This window comes from Cebus imitator, unplaced genomic scaffold (assembly GCF_001604975.1).
Source record: "Cebus imitator isolate Cc_AM_T3 unplaced genomic scaffold, Cebus_imitator-1.0 Scaffold42, whole genome shotgun sequence".
Classification (NCBI taxonomy): domain Eukaryota; kingdom Metazoa; phylum Chordata; class Mammalia; order Primates; family Cebidae; genus Cebus; species Cebus imitator.
In genome coordinates this window covers 8,513,566-8,528,523 of record NW_016107357.1, presented here as the reverse complement: position 1 = coordinate 8,528,523, position 14,958 = coordinate 8,513,566, and the positions used below count along the sequence as shown (strand labels likewise).

General features: G+C 43.4%; 1 protein-coding gene across 2 annotated transcripts in view; it reads left to right on the top strand.

Annotated features, from left to right (window-relative positions):
- The window catches only part of SDE2 (SDE2 telomere maintenance homolog), a 15,194-nt gene extending 11,360 nt beyond the window's left edge, over positions 1–3,834 (top strand). The window contains exons 6-7 of one of the 2 annotated variants that reach the window (XM_037737762.1): positions 267–759; positions 3,326–3,834. In XM_037737762.1, the coding sequence (XP_037593690.1) occupies positions 267–759; positions 3,326–3,367 (535 nt within the window). In that variant the 3' untranslated portion in view covers positions 3,368–3,834. Of the gene's footprint in view, positions 1–266; positions 760–3,276 lie in introns of both variants that reach the window. The other variant, XM_017526437.2, reaches the window with a different exon arrangement.
- Positions 3,835–14,958: the final 11,124 nt, after the last annotated feature.

Below are 14,958 nucleotides of genomic sequence, written 5' to 3'. Positions count from 1 at the left end.
AAAAAGCTTTAAGTAAAATCAATTTTGCTTTCAGAGATTCAGAACTTTAGAAAGGAGATCCTTGTAGATCTTGTGGGACAGTTGGATCTAGTCTCATTGAAATTTTTTTCCCTTCTGTTTATAAGCTCTGGAATATCTTTTTCTGAAATATACCTGTTCTCTATCTCAAGCTAGCAGAGACAGATTCTGTTTCCTGGCCAAACTGTAACTCTTTGCTTTAAATAGAAGATGTAAATGCTGTTAAACCTTTCTGTTGCTTCTGACAGGTTGGGCATGGAGGGACTAGAGACTGCAGAAGAGTCCAGCTCTGAGAGCTCAGATGATGACAGTGAAGAAGCACTGAGCACTTCAGAAATCAGTTTCCATGCTCTAAAACATGGCAGCAGTGATGTCGAGATGACAGCCAAATTTCCCAGTAGTTCTCAGAGGGCAAGAGTAGTGAATACTGACCTTGAATCACCAGAACAACTGCAGATCGCAGTGACTGACTCTGGGAGGCGTATTTCAGAAGACTCATGTGCTGAGCTGGGGGAGTCCAAAGAGCACATGGAAAGCGGGATGGTGACAGAAACAGAAGAGACCCAGGAGAATAAGGCAGAGAGTAAAGAACCCATAGAAGAGGAATCCACTGGAGCTGGACTGAATAAGGAGAAAGAGACAAAAGAAGGGACTGATGGGGAAAGAGTTGCCGAGGTAGCACTTGAAGATAAGGAAAACATTGCTGTTGCCAAACTGCAGGAAAGCCAGCCAGGAGACACAGTAAGTTTGGAGTTGATTTCTAGAACTAAATCAATTTAATCTCCACAATAAGTTATTAAAATGAAAATGTGCTTTTCCCCCTCAGCTGCTTAGTAAAAGGCTTGTTTTATTTTAAGAAGGACAGATTATGGTGAAGCTTTCCTTGTTCCTCAAAAACACTCTTTTTAAGCGCTGGAATTTTTACTATATTGCCACTAGGTGGTGTCCTTGATTTCATATTGCATCAATTGTAAGATGCATGTTTTCTACATTTTAGCATGTCTAAAATGAGATGTGTATAACATAGCTTAATTGGTATTACTTATTCCTAGTAACACATGAGCAAGGGTATATTAGGATACATGGCATTTTAGATTTGATGAATGTGCTCATTTTTCCTGTCACTAAATTGCTACTCAGCTTTTTGTTTCTAATGTGAGGCTACAGTTTGAACAATAATTTCAGCTGACTGTGAGGACCTTTTCTATAGAAGAGGAGCCTCTCCTTTTAAATTTATCATTAAATCTTAAGTACCCACAGTCAGCCTTTTAAAAAAGGCATCTTCATCTGGTTGTGGTGGCTCACGCCTGTAATCCCAGCACTTTGGGAGGCTGAAGTGGGCAGATCACTTGAGGTCAGGAGCTCGAGACCAGCCTGGCCAGCATGGTAAAACCCTGTTTCTGTTAAAAATACAAAAAACAAAATTAGCCAGGCGTTGTGGTGCATGTCTATAATCCCAGCTACTCAGGAGGCAGAGGCACAAGAATCGCTTATGCCCTGGAGGCAGAGGTTGCAGTGAGGTGAGATTGTACCACTGCACTCCAGCCTGGGTAACAGAGAGAGGCTGTCTCAAAAAATAATAATAAAATAAAAACGGCATTTTCATAGTACATTCTCTCAAAAAGTTGGTTTTTCACTATCTACAATAGACTGGCTTCCAGCAAAAATCTCTCATGTTCTCTGATCTAATGATTTGCTTTTTAGAATAGGCAAAACCTAAACTACTTAATTGCCTTCAATAAACACAAAACCTAACAATTTGTTTAGCCAGCGCCTTCCCCTCTTCCAGTAAATAAGCAAAAATGCATAGATTGCCCTTTCTGGTGAGAATATTGGACTCTTTTAGGGCCTTAATTTAATTGGAATCTTTTATGCTAAGGGCCTAAACCTAAACTACTTAATTACCTTCAATAAACACAAAACATTTGTTTAGCCAGCACCTTCCCCACCCCCAGTAAATAAGTAAAAATGCATAGATGCCTTTTCTGGTAAGAATATTGGAATCTTTTATGCTAAGGACCTTAATTTGAGCCTAATAAAATCTCTGGAGTTATAAACTTGTAATTTTTATGTTACATGCATTTATTAGGTAAGAGCTTTATCCTGACTGAAGTCACAGAAAAATAAGGAATCATAGGATAAAACCTGATATTTTTCAGTGTTAACCAGAGTTTTGTTCTCGATGTTGTAGTAATAGCTGTTGTATTGATAACAACCAGGTGTGATTCTTTAAATACATATAAGTGGTGTTTTAGAATTTGGTCACAAATAAGCCCATGTTAACTCCAGAAATCTAATAAAATAGCTTTTTTAAGAAAAGAAAGATCACCTAGAGAGAGAGAGTGTTGCTCCAGAGTTCTTTAATATTTTAAAACTGTGAAAGAAAGTTATTCTTTGAATATATTTTTTAAAACTCACCTAAAGATGAACATTTTCATTCTTTTCAAGGTATCATTAGCACTATTTAATTTTCTCTTTTTCTGAAGACAAGTCTTACTCTGTCGCCCAGGCTGGAGTGCAGTGGTGTGATTTCTGCATACTGCAACCTCCATCTCCCAGGTTCAAGCAATTCTCCTGCCTCAGTCTCCTGAGTAGCTGAGACTATAGGCACACACCACCACACCTGGCTAATTTTTGTATTTTTATAAATGGAGTTTCACCATGTTGACCAGGCTGGTTTTGAACTCCTAACCTCAAGTGTTCTGCCTGCCTTGGCCTCCCAAAGTGCTGGGATTACAGGCTAATTTTGTCTTAAAGTCTATAAAGGTACACTTGGTGGGTAGAACAGTTGCAAGTCTATTGAACAGTATTTGAATTTGTTGAGTTATATAAGGGGGAACTCTGACAATTAGTTTTAATTACTTAATTAGAATAGAAAGCATTAAGATTATGGAATTAATAGACAGAGGCATGGGATTCTCATTAAGCTTTTAGGAGTGCCTGTTCTTTTCTGTGGGAATAGGCTGGTATATTTTACTGTTTAGATTTTTACTGGAAAAATCAGAAAAGAACAATGTTAAAAATCTGGGAATTCTGTACTTCTGTTACTGTTCTGAATGCTGGTTTCTAAATGTGTAGATGAAAAATTATATGTATTGAGAATACTTATGGAATAAAGTGGATGAATGATGATTAAAATTCAGTTGCAAGATATGGCAAGTTAAGTGAAAATTTCTCAAGAATAAAATGTGGTTGACAGTTAAGAGTCTTTATTCAGAGGAAAGATCTTGTTTTAAATATTTTATTTTTTTCCCTCAGGTTATTGGTAAGGAAACTATAGATTTACTGGCGTTCAACTCTGTTGCAGAACTGGAGTTGCTGGGTTTGGAGAAGCTCAAGTGTGAACTGATGGCCCTTGGACTGAAATGCGGGGGCACTTTACAGGAGCGGGCAGCAAGACTCTTCTCTGTCAGAGGACTGGCAAAGGAGCAAATTGACCCGGCTTTATTTGCCAAGCCTTTGAAAGGGAAGAAAAAATAAATGTCATCAGAGCTGATTCCTATTTCTCTATAGTGTCTAGCATTTATAACCTGTATAATGTGGACTCTTGATGAGTATTCCTGTTGATACTAAAAACTAACTTTTTAGTAACCCAATTCTAACTATCCCCTTTTTCCTTGTTAGGTCTGTAGAATTAATGTCTGAAACCATCTGGGCCTTAAATTTTCTTCGTATGGTTTTCTGTAATATATTTAATAAATACAGGGCTATTCAGATTTTTTGGTTTGATCTTGTGTCATTTAGGTAATGAATCTATCTAAGGAATCTATCCATTTGACCCAGGTTATGAAATTTGTAGAAATAAAGTTAAATTGATTTCTTTTTTTTTTTTAGAGATGGGGTTTCACCATGTTGGCTAGGCTGGTCTCGAACTCCTGACCTCAAGCAATCCACCTGCCTCGGCCTCCCAAAGTGCTGGGATTACAGGCGTGAGCCACCACGCCTGGCCTAAATTGATTTCTTTTCTTCATTATATTCTTTCTTCTACTTAGCTTGGGTTTCTTTTGATCTTTTTTCTTTAGTTCCTTAAGATAAGCCTTAGGTCATTGATCTTGGACGTTATTTAAAATATACATTTAAAGCTATAAATTTTCCTTTAAGCATTACTTTAGTTGCATCTTTACAATTTTATCGTGTTGTATTTTCATTATTCAGTTCTAATTATTTTCTTTTTTTTTTTCTTTGAGATGGAATTTCGCTTTTGTCGCCCAGGCCAGAGTGCAACAGTATGATCTTGGCCCGAGGCAGCCTCTCCCTCCCGGGTCAAGTGATTCTCCTGCCTCAACCTCCTGAGCAGCTGGGACTACAGGCCCCAGCCACCATGCCTGGCTAATTTTTGTATATTTAGTAGAGATGGGGTTTCACTACATTGGCCAGGCTGGTCTCAAACTCCTGACCTCAGGTGATCCACCCGCCTCTGCCTCCCAAAGTGCTGGGATTACAGGCATGAGCCACCACATCCAGCCTCTAATTATTTTTTCATTTCCTCCATGAATTCTTCTTTGACCCACGGATTATCAGAAATAGACAGTCTAATTAGCAAATATTTGGTTTTTTCCCCTCTTAGGATCTTGTTGCTGATTTCTACTTTAATTCCAATGAGGTCAGTATCCTCTTTATGATTTTAGTCCTTTAGTTTTATTGAGACTTATTTATGACCCAATATATTGTCTGTCATGATGAATGCACCACACACAGTTTAAAAGAATGTGTATTTTAGGCCAGGTGTGGTGGCTCATGCCTGGAATCCAGCATTTTGGGAGGCTGAGGTGGGAGGATCATTTCAAGACCAGCCTGGGCAACATGTAGCACGACCATGCCTCTAAAAATAGGAATATGTAATTTGAATTGTTGAGTGAATATGTTCTGTAATATGGATTAGATTAAGTGGTTGATAGTATTGTTCAGATCTTCTACATCTTTACTGATTTTTTTGTTTATCAGGTGCTGAGAAAGGATGTTAAAATTTTCAATTATGATTGTGGAATTGTCCATTTTTTTCTTTAATTCTACCAGTTTTTGCTTCATGTTTTGAAGCTCTAATAACTTATGTCTTCCCAATATATTGACCATTTTATCATTATGAAATTTTCCTCTGACACTGCAGCCTTATTAAGCTTAGTGTTTGCACAGTATACCTCTTTCTATTCATTTACTTTGTACTTCTCTGTCTTTTTAAAGTAGTTTCTTTAAATAACATATACTTGAGTCTTGCATTTTGATCTATTCTGTCTCTACCTTTTAATAAGTGTTAACATTAAATTGTTTTTAATACTTTACATGTTTTCTCTTTAGCTTAGTAGATTCTTTAGCTGTACTGTTTTTATAATTTTTTTAAGTTGGATGCTCTAGGAATTACAGTATGCATTCTTAATTTTTCAGTCTACCTGGAGTTGATGTGCCACTTCACATAAAATATAGAAATCTTGTAACTGTGTCCATCCATTTACCATCCCTGCCTTTTATGCTATAATTGTCATACCTATTAAATCTACATATATTGTAAGCCCTGTCATAATTTCTGCTTTAAATAATATGGTTGTTTTTTTTTTGTTTGTTTGTTTGTTTTTTTGAGACGCAGTTTCGCCCTTGTTACCCGGGCTGGAGTACAATGACACGATCTCGGCTCACCGCAACCTCCGCCTCCTGGGTTCGGGCAATTCTCCTGCCTCAGCCTCCTGAGTAGCTGGGATTACAGGCACGTGCCACCATGCCCAGCTAATTTTTAGTAGAGACGGGGTTTCACCATGTTGACCAGGATGGTCTCGATCTCTTAACCTCGTGATCCTCCCACCTTGGCCTCCCAAAGCACTGGGATTACAGGCGTGAGCCACCGTGCCCGGATAAATAATACGTATTTTAAAGAAATTAAGAGGAAAAATAAAATCTTTTCTATTTATCCACATATTTACCATTTTAAATATTTTTCATTTCTTCTTGAAGATCTAATACTTCCCTAAGAACTTTCTGTTGCATTTTTATAGTACAAATCTCCTGGCAACAAATTACTAGTTTTCTCTTTTTTTAAAAAAATCTTTTGACTGGGTGCAGTGACTCAGGCCTGTAATCCCAGCACTCTGGGAGGCCATGGCGGGTGGATCATTTGAGGTCAAGAGTTCAAGACCAGCCTGGCCAACATGATGAAACCTTGTCTCTACTGAAAATAAAAAAATTTAAAAATGAGCCAGATGTGGCAGTGTGTGCCTGTAATCCCAGCTACTCAGGAGGCTTAGGCACTAGAATCACTTGAACCCAGGAGGCGGAGGTTTCAGTGAGCCAAGATTGCGCTACTGCACTCCAGCCTGGGTGACAGAGTGAGACCCTGTCTCAAAAAAATAAAAAATACAATCTCTTTATAGATCTTGTCCGCTGTCTTCTGGCCTTCATTGTTTCTGATGACAAGTCATTGGATATTGAAATAATTGTTCCCTTTGTAGAATGTGTCTTTCTCTTTGGCAGCTTTCAGGTGTGCCTTGATGTGGTTTTCTGTGTATTTATCTTGGAGTTTGATGAACCTCTTTGCTCTGTAAATTTATACCATTTAATCAAATATGGAAAAATGTCAGCCATTATTTCCTCAGATCATTTTCCTGACTCATGTTTTCTCTTCTCTCCTGGGACTTCAATTATAAATATACTAAGCCTCTGTCTCAGTCTCTGAGTCTCTCCCTGCCCCCTCAACACTTCTCTGTTCTTCACATGATTTGTCGTATAGCTAAGTTGATGGAGAGTCTTCAAGTCAAAGCTTCCTTTTAGAGGAGTTGGCACCTTGCCAGAATGGGCATGTCTTAGTACCTGCATGTGCTCGTTGGTAATAAAGACTCCCCAGAAAGTGTGGCCTGAGTGGGAACCTAGTGAATCCAGAGCACCACTGAATGATGCTCCCCAGAGCAGGAGATCTGAGAGGCATATTTTCATGGCTGCCACAGTATGTTCTGTTGCTTAGGGAGGATTATTTTTCTAGTTTGGGTAGTTGGAAACAGTTTTCTTTGAATTATGTGGATGCCTGTTCAGATCTTAAAAAGCACACTCAAAGGGAGAAGGGAAACACTGAGATTTGGTGAAGGTTTACTTTATAGAGGTTCATCTTTGGGAGACTCAGGCAGCCATGCCCAAAGAATTTTTTTTTTTTTTTTTTTTTTGTGGCAGCATGAGGCTGGCTGGGCCAGTGTCCCTTTCCTAATTGGCCTGGTTATCCTCTTCAGGTTGCCAGAGCTCTAGCTGGGCCCTGCTTTATTTAGCATGGGAGTGTGAGCAGACTGCCCTGCTCCCTGCAGGGAAGGGACTGGCAAAATGAAAAGACTGTAGAATTCTGTAATTGCCCCTCTCTTACAGCATTAAAGGCTAGAAGTAAGGAGGCTCCCAGTGAGCAGAAACTGACCATCTCTGCAGTCTCGTAGGTGGCTCTAGTTCTTCCAGCCCTCACTGATCTGCGTGTGGGTTTGTTAATGGGCTTTTGCTGTGGGTCCATTTCACTCACCCACACATTTTGATTTGGAGATTGCTACCTTCCTCCTTCCTCTTCTAGTGCTTATACCACAAGCTTCCTCACATTCCTTTCATCAGTTCAAATGGGAGTTTTCAAGAGGGAATTAAACAGGTGTGCTCAGATGACCATCTTGAGCTGGCACCTGGTAGTGATTTTCAAGGTTAAAGGTGCCCTCAGAAAGTCTAGAAACACCAGGCGTTCATTCTAGGCTGCTTCTGATTAAAACCATAAAAGTGTTAACTTAAACTTCATGGCCTTATTTGTGTACCTGAACTAGAATACAGGAAAGGATATTATGGACTCCAGGTGGCCCTGTGTCACCCACACTGTTGCTGTAAGCCACCTGCCTATTGGCCTGTTTCTAGGCAGGATCTCTGATTCAGTCAGTGTCAGTCCAATCTGGTGTATTTGGTACTACTTTTTCTTTGCTTTTTTTTTGGGGGGGGGGCAGGGGGGACAGAGTTTCACTCTTGTTGCCCAGGCTGGAGTGCAGTGGTACAATCTCACCTCACCACAGCCTCTGCCTCCCAGATTTAAGCAATTCTCCTGGCTCAGCTTCCCGAGTAGCTGGGATTACAAGCATGCGCCACCATGCCCAGCTAATTTTGTATTTTTAGTAGAGACGGGGTTTCTCCACATTGGTCAGGCTAGTCTTGAACTCCTGACCTCCAGTGATCTGCCTGCCTTGGCCTCCCAAAGTGCTGGGATTACAGACGTGAGCCACCGTGCCCAGCTACTTCTTCTTTGCATTCACCTTCATGAGATTTCCTTTGAGAAAAATAACTTCACGATGCTCTATAAAGTAAGCTACACTCCAGCTATTCATAGGTCATTGATTCAGGGTTGTCCCCACACAATACTGATGAGCTGAAGGAAAGAATGTACATGGTCATACTTAGGTTTTCCCTGGAATACAGGCCACGTGGTATGGTGGGCTTTAGGGCAAGGGTTTTAGAGTCACTGATCTCGATTGAAATCCTGATTTTCCTATTTTCTAATAGTGTTAACTCAGACAAGCTCCATAGCCTTTCTGAGCATCAGTTGCCTACTCCTACTATTAAATGGGGTCATACTTACTTTTAGGGTTGTTAGGAGGAAATAAAGTATGTAAGTTTCCTAGCACAGTGCTTAGCAAATTGTAGTTGCTCAGTAAATGGAAGCTGTTGGAATACCCTACAGCACCATTGTCCAATAGAAATGTAATATGAACCAGATAATATAATTTTACATTTTCTTTTGGTCATTAAAAAGTACAAAGAATTAGCTAGGTCTGGTGATATATACTTCCAGCTACCTAGGAGGCTGAGGTGGGAGGATTGCTTGAGCCCAGGAGTTGGAGGCTGCAGTGAATTTTTATTTTTATTTTTTGCGATGGGAGCCTCACTCTGCTGCCCAGGCTGGAGTGCAGTGGTGCGATCTTGGCTCACTGCAACCTCCTGCTTCAGCCTCCCAAGTAGCTGGGACTACAGGCATGTGCCACCATGCCCAGCTAATTTCCATATTTTTAATAGAGACGGGTTTTCACCATGTTGTCCAGGATGGTCTCGATCTCTTGACCTCGTGATCCACCTGCCTCGGCCTCCCAAAGTGCTGGGATTACAGGCATGAGCCACCGCGCCCAGCCAAGAAAATTGTTAATGAGATAGTTTACATTTTTGTGCTAAGTCTGAAATCTGGTGTGTATTTTACACTTAAAGCACTGCTAGGGTCCGTCTCAAAAAAAAAAAAAAAAGGACTGCTAAATTCACAGTGGCTACATTCCAGGTGCTTAAGAGCCCTGTATGACTTGCAGCTCCTGTATTAGGCAGTGCTGCTCTAGAACACGTCTAAGGCAAGGCAGTGAGCACAGCAGAACTCTCCACCTTCATGCAAACACAGAGCTGAATCAAAGCCAAATCAGGCTGGGAGGACTTGGGGCTTTTAGCACGGTCCACCCTTCCCTCAGCCACCCTGGTGATTGAGTGGAATGTATGTAAAATGAAAGTTTTAGGAGCAGTCAGGTGTCATACATGCAAGGCAGAAGTGTCTGTCTTTCCTGTGGGGACTGTTTACATGCCAAGCTGGGCTGGTAGAGGTGCAGAAACAAATGTGAGCTGTGGTCTGAGAGTCCTAATCTTGGCCTTGTTGGTGCAGGGCTGGGTCACTTCATCTGGCAAACTGCGGTATCTGTTTACTTTTATGAATTGAGCTGTGAAGCATAGCTGAAATTTGCATGGGGGTAACTAATAGACTTGAAAGCATCTTGAAGCGAAAAAGTAGTAAGGAATTAGGAGTGTAGACAAATGCTCAATGAAAACAGGAGTGTGATATTGGGTATTGCACTAGACCCTGGTGCTGGATGCCTTAGTTTACCAAGTAGATCATTTGGTCCAATTTATGGGGTCGTGTAGGAATGGCGATTAGTCTGGCATGTCCCATCTCTCTTTGTTGAAGTTCTGCTTATGTTTTTTTTTTTTTTTTTTTTTGTGAGATGAGGTCTCGCTATGTAGCTCATACCGGAGTGCAGTGGCACAATCACGGCTCACTGCAGCCTCCACTGCTCAGGCTGGGATCACAGGCATGTACCAACCTGCCCAGCTAATTTTTAAAAATTATTTGCAGAGACAAAGTCTCACTGCGTTGCCAGATTGGTACTTACTTTTCAAGACAGCTCACAGGTTTCCTCAACTTCGAGCCTCAGTGAGGAAGCAGTGGGCTTGCTGTGGGGTTTATTCTGCAGCCTTCTAGTCTCCAAATATTAATTGTGCATGTTTGATCAGTAAAGCATTTGGGGGTGTGCACCCCACATGATGCCACTCATCTGTCAGAGCCTTCCATCGGCCTTGGAGTGCAAGCCCCTCTCTGGCTGCACGCCTCTCCCCTCTCCGACCTCATCTACTCCGCCTCACTCCACCGCAGCCCTGTGGCCTCCTTGCAATTCCCTCCTGCAGGAACAGTCTTTCCCCAGATGTCCCCAGGGAAGGCTCTCTCACCTCTCACTCGGTTTAACATGGCAACCCACACCCCATCACTTTCTTTCCTGACAGTTTTGTTTGGTTTTTTTTTTTTGAGATGGAGTCTCGCTCTGTCACCCAGGCTGGAGTGCAGTGGTGCGATCTTGGCTCACTGCAACCTCTGCCTCCCAAGTTCAAGCGATTCTCCTGCCTCAGCCTCCTGAAGAGCTGGGATTACAGGAGTACCCCACCACGCCCAGCTAATTTTTGTATTTTTAGTAGAGCTAATTTTTGTATTTTTGCCACCTTGGTCAGGCTGGTCTTGAACTCCTGACCTCAGGTGATCCACTTGCCTTGGCCTCCCAAAGTGCTGGGATTACAAAGGTGAGCCACTATGTCCTGACAGTTGTTGTTTTTTAATAGTACTTATTACCCCTTATCATACTAATTTTTTAAAATTAAATGTCCCTCTCCCCTCAGAAAATAAGCTCTGCCAGGGCAGAGAGTTTGTCTGTTTTATTAGTGTTGGGTACCTAAAATGTGCTCCATGAATATCTGTTGAATGAATCCAGTGTACTAATATGATATTTATAAAACAACAAATAGAATTCCAAATAGATTCACCATCTCTCGCCAGACTGTATGACATGTCCCCTGGGGTATATGTACCTGCTTTGAAACATTTGCTTGTAGACATGGGTGTCTTTGAAGGTGGTTGAGGAAAATGACTGAGACTATTTTACTAAAATCTGAGAGCAATTGAAGTGAGAGCATGAGTGGCCGTTCTTTTTTTTTTTTTCCCAAGACTCCTCACTCTGAAACCCAGGCTAGAGTGCAGTGGTGTAATCTCGGCTCACTGCAACCTCTGCCTCTCCGGGTTTAAGCAACTCTGCCTCTCCGGGTTTAAGCAACTCTGCTGCCTCAGCCTTCCAAGTAGCTAGGACTGCAGGCACCCACCACCACGCCTGACTTATTTTTGTACTTTTAGTAAAGCCAGGGTTTCACCATGTTGGCCAGGCTGGCCTGGAACTCCTGACATCGTGATCCGCCCGCCTTGGCCTCCCCAAGTGTTGGGATTACAGGCGTGAGTGAGCCACTGCGCCCAGATGTGTGAGTGGCAATTCCGTGTTGAGTTGCTCACCACCAGCCAGCCAACCATTAAAAAGGTTACCTATTTCTGAGGAAGAAAGACTTTCTGTAACCAGTAGAGGGCGCTGTGCACTAACAAATGCCAGCCAAGCCAGCAGGGAGACTGCTGGGGAAGGTGGGGAGGAGGTGGCCGGGCAGTGGTGCCTGGCAGTGGGGTGGCAGGTAGCTAGATGGCCAAATCCTGTGACAGCCACCTTCCCTGGTCCCTATACTCTCCCACACACCATAATGTGCTCCATGAATATCTGTTGAATGAATCCAGTGTACTAATATATTTATAAAACAACAAATTGAATTCCAAATAAATTCACCATCTCTCAACAGACCATATGACATGTCCCTTGGGTGTATTTACCTGCTTTGAAACATTTGTTTGTTTCATTTGCTTGTTTGCTGCCACACCATAAGTGGCAAGCTGATGATTAGGTGCAGCTGACCTGGGTTGGACTAGGCCCTGTTCTTTCTGATTTTTGAATTCTCAGATTTTGCTGTACAGGTGGTGAATAAATCATTTACAGTCCTGCTGAATATCCCATAACATTTTCACTTCTGTCCTCAATAACAATGTTATCTTAATCATTTGCTGTTGTTTTCCACTGGAGGAATTTGTGTATCTGTGTATACAACCATGTCTTTATTTTTGTGTTATCAAAATAAACACAAAAACTCTTTTGGAAGGCCAAGGCAGGCAGATCACTTGAGGTCAGGAGTTTGAGACCCGCCTGGCCAATATGGCAAAACCCCTGTCTCTACTAAAAATACAAAAATTAGCCAGGTGTGATGACGGATGCCTATAATCCTAGGGACTCAGGAGGCCGAGGCAGGAGAATGGCTTGAACCTGGGATGCAGAGGTTGTGGTGAGCTGAGATCGCGCCACTGCACTCCAGCCTGGAGCGAAACTCCATCTCAAAAAAAAAAAAAATTGTAGAGATTGCAAAATCCTTTGTACAAAACAAAGATTATGCCTAGGAAAAAATGGCAAGAAGGAAAATACAGGTTAATGTTTCCCGAAATTGTTCTTGGGGGTGTGAAAGTGGATTGTTGTCCCCTCTTCCCAATCTTCTGTGTTACTCTAAGCTTTCTATGATCACATTTTTTTTTTTTTTTTTTTGAGACGGAGTCTGGCTGTGTTGCCCAGGGTGGAGTGCAGTGGTGTGATCTCAGTCTTGGCTCACTGCAACCTCTGCCTCCCAGGTTCAAGCAGTTCTCCTGCCTCAGCCTCCCAAGTAGCTGGAATTACAGGCACACACCACCACACCCAGCTAATTTTTGTATTTTTAGTAGAGATGGGGTTTCACCCTGTTGGCCAGACTGGTCTTGAACTCCTGACCTCAGGTGATCCATCTGCCTCAGCTTCCCGAAGTGCTGGGATTACAGGTGTGAGCCATCACACCTGGCCCAGATATACTTTTATAATAGTAAAAAAGTTAGGGCTTTTTTGTTGAAATGTGTGTATCATGATGATTTGGTTCAATTTTATTCAACAAGTGCCTGCTGAGCACCTGCTCTGTGCTCTGCTCTCTACTGGGCCAGGACGCCTCCCTCACCGAGAGAACTCGAATCTCCTAGCGAGAGCAGGTGGCGCTGACGTGACTGCAGCTGCAGTTTCATACAGCGTGCAGTAACGCAGTGCCGTCATCGGGGAGCGGATGGGAGTGCATTCCATTTGGTGGAGTGAGGCGAGGTCACTGAGGAGGTGAATTGAGCTCTGGGTTTTGAAAGCTATCTCCCAACCCAGGCAAAACATGGTGGCCACATGAGAAGGCTTTTAAAAAGAAATAGCGTTTCCATGCCACACAGCACTGTATAAATAAATCCTCTCCTACTTACATGCAGTGGCCAGGGCTGGCTGCCTTCGCCCCACAATCTCCCCCAGACCCTTCCAATCCTCCAACACACAACCTGAATAAAACAGCTTAAATACCTTATCTCATTTGCTTTGCACTACAACCCTTCAACATAGATACTGTTATCCCCATTTTACAAATGAAGAAACTGAGTCTGACAAATATTAAATAAGCAGCCCGAGAGCATGCATCTCAAGAGAGGGCAGAGCTGAGGTGTGGCTGAGGCCTTCCGACTCTAAGTCCACGTGCTTCTGTTCCAACTGTGGCCTCCTCACTGCCCACCCTGCTCTGGTCCAAGCTGGGATCAGTGGGGCTCCCCCTCTGAAGGGTGGTCCGAGAGTCCTACAGAGGCACAGCTTCTCCAGACGATGCCTGCGGCAGCCCATGCTCCCAGCCAACCAGGCCTGGCCCTGCCCTCTGGGCCTCTGTTTCCCCCTCTGCCTCTGTTGGCCCCAGGTGGGTTCTGGAAGGGGTCCCTTTCCTGAGCCACTTCCCCCTCCCCTTGGACCCCCTGGGGACTGAGAGCTTCTCCTCCCTGTGGACTGGTGGCTTTGTGTTTAGCCCGCCTGCTATCAGAGTCCACCCTGTGCCCACCACAGGGCACCACAGCATGGGCTGACCACCGGGACCCAGCTACAGAGAGCAGAGGCTCACAGCCCATTCAGCCTTTCCAAGCCTCAGCTCCCTTATTTGTAATCTAGGGGCCAGAGGTCCTGCCTCATACGGTGGTTTCCGGAACTCTAAAGCTTAACCCATCATGGTGCCTGGCACCTTCTCATGCTCAGGGACTGGAATGTCACCCTCTACCATCAGACAAGCCCCCAGGAGTCAGGAGGGAATGCAGCTCACTGAGCCAGATGCCACTGGAATGAGAGCCGCAGGACCATGGGGTCTGAGGCCAGGCAACCTGCACCCTGACACATGCTGGGCTTGGGGACTTGCAGTGGCCTTGCCTGTCAGTTTTTATTTTTTATGTTTTTGAGACAGAGTCTTGCTGTGTCACCAAGGCTGGAATGCAGAGGTGCCATCATAGTTCCCTGCAGCCTCAAACTCCTAGACTCTAGTGACCCTCTCACCTTAGTTTCCTGAGCAGCTGGGACTACAGATGTGCACCACCACACCTGGATAATATTTATTTACTTATTCATTTTTTGTAGAAAAAGAGTCTTGATATATTGCTCAGGCTGATCTTGAACTCCTGGCCTCAAATGATCCACCCACCTTGGCCTCCCAAAGTGCTGGGATTACAGATGTGAGCCACTGCACCCGGCCAAGCCAGTCTTATTTCTTTAGCTGTCCTGCATGCTGGTTTACTGACAGTCTTTCAAAGCCAGGTCACATTAACTGGGGCCAGTGTCCTTTAGGGTGGCAAGAATGCCACTTGTTTTGCAAGCAAGGCTGTGGCTCAGTTCTCGTGCAGTGAGGCAAGAGTATACCCATGTGTCCCTGTGCCAGGGCCTTCTCCAGGCCCAGCTGCTCAGCCGGTGGCAGGGCTGCATCCGTTCAGTCAAGGAAGGGCCT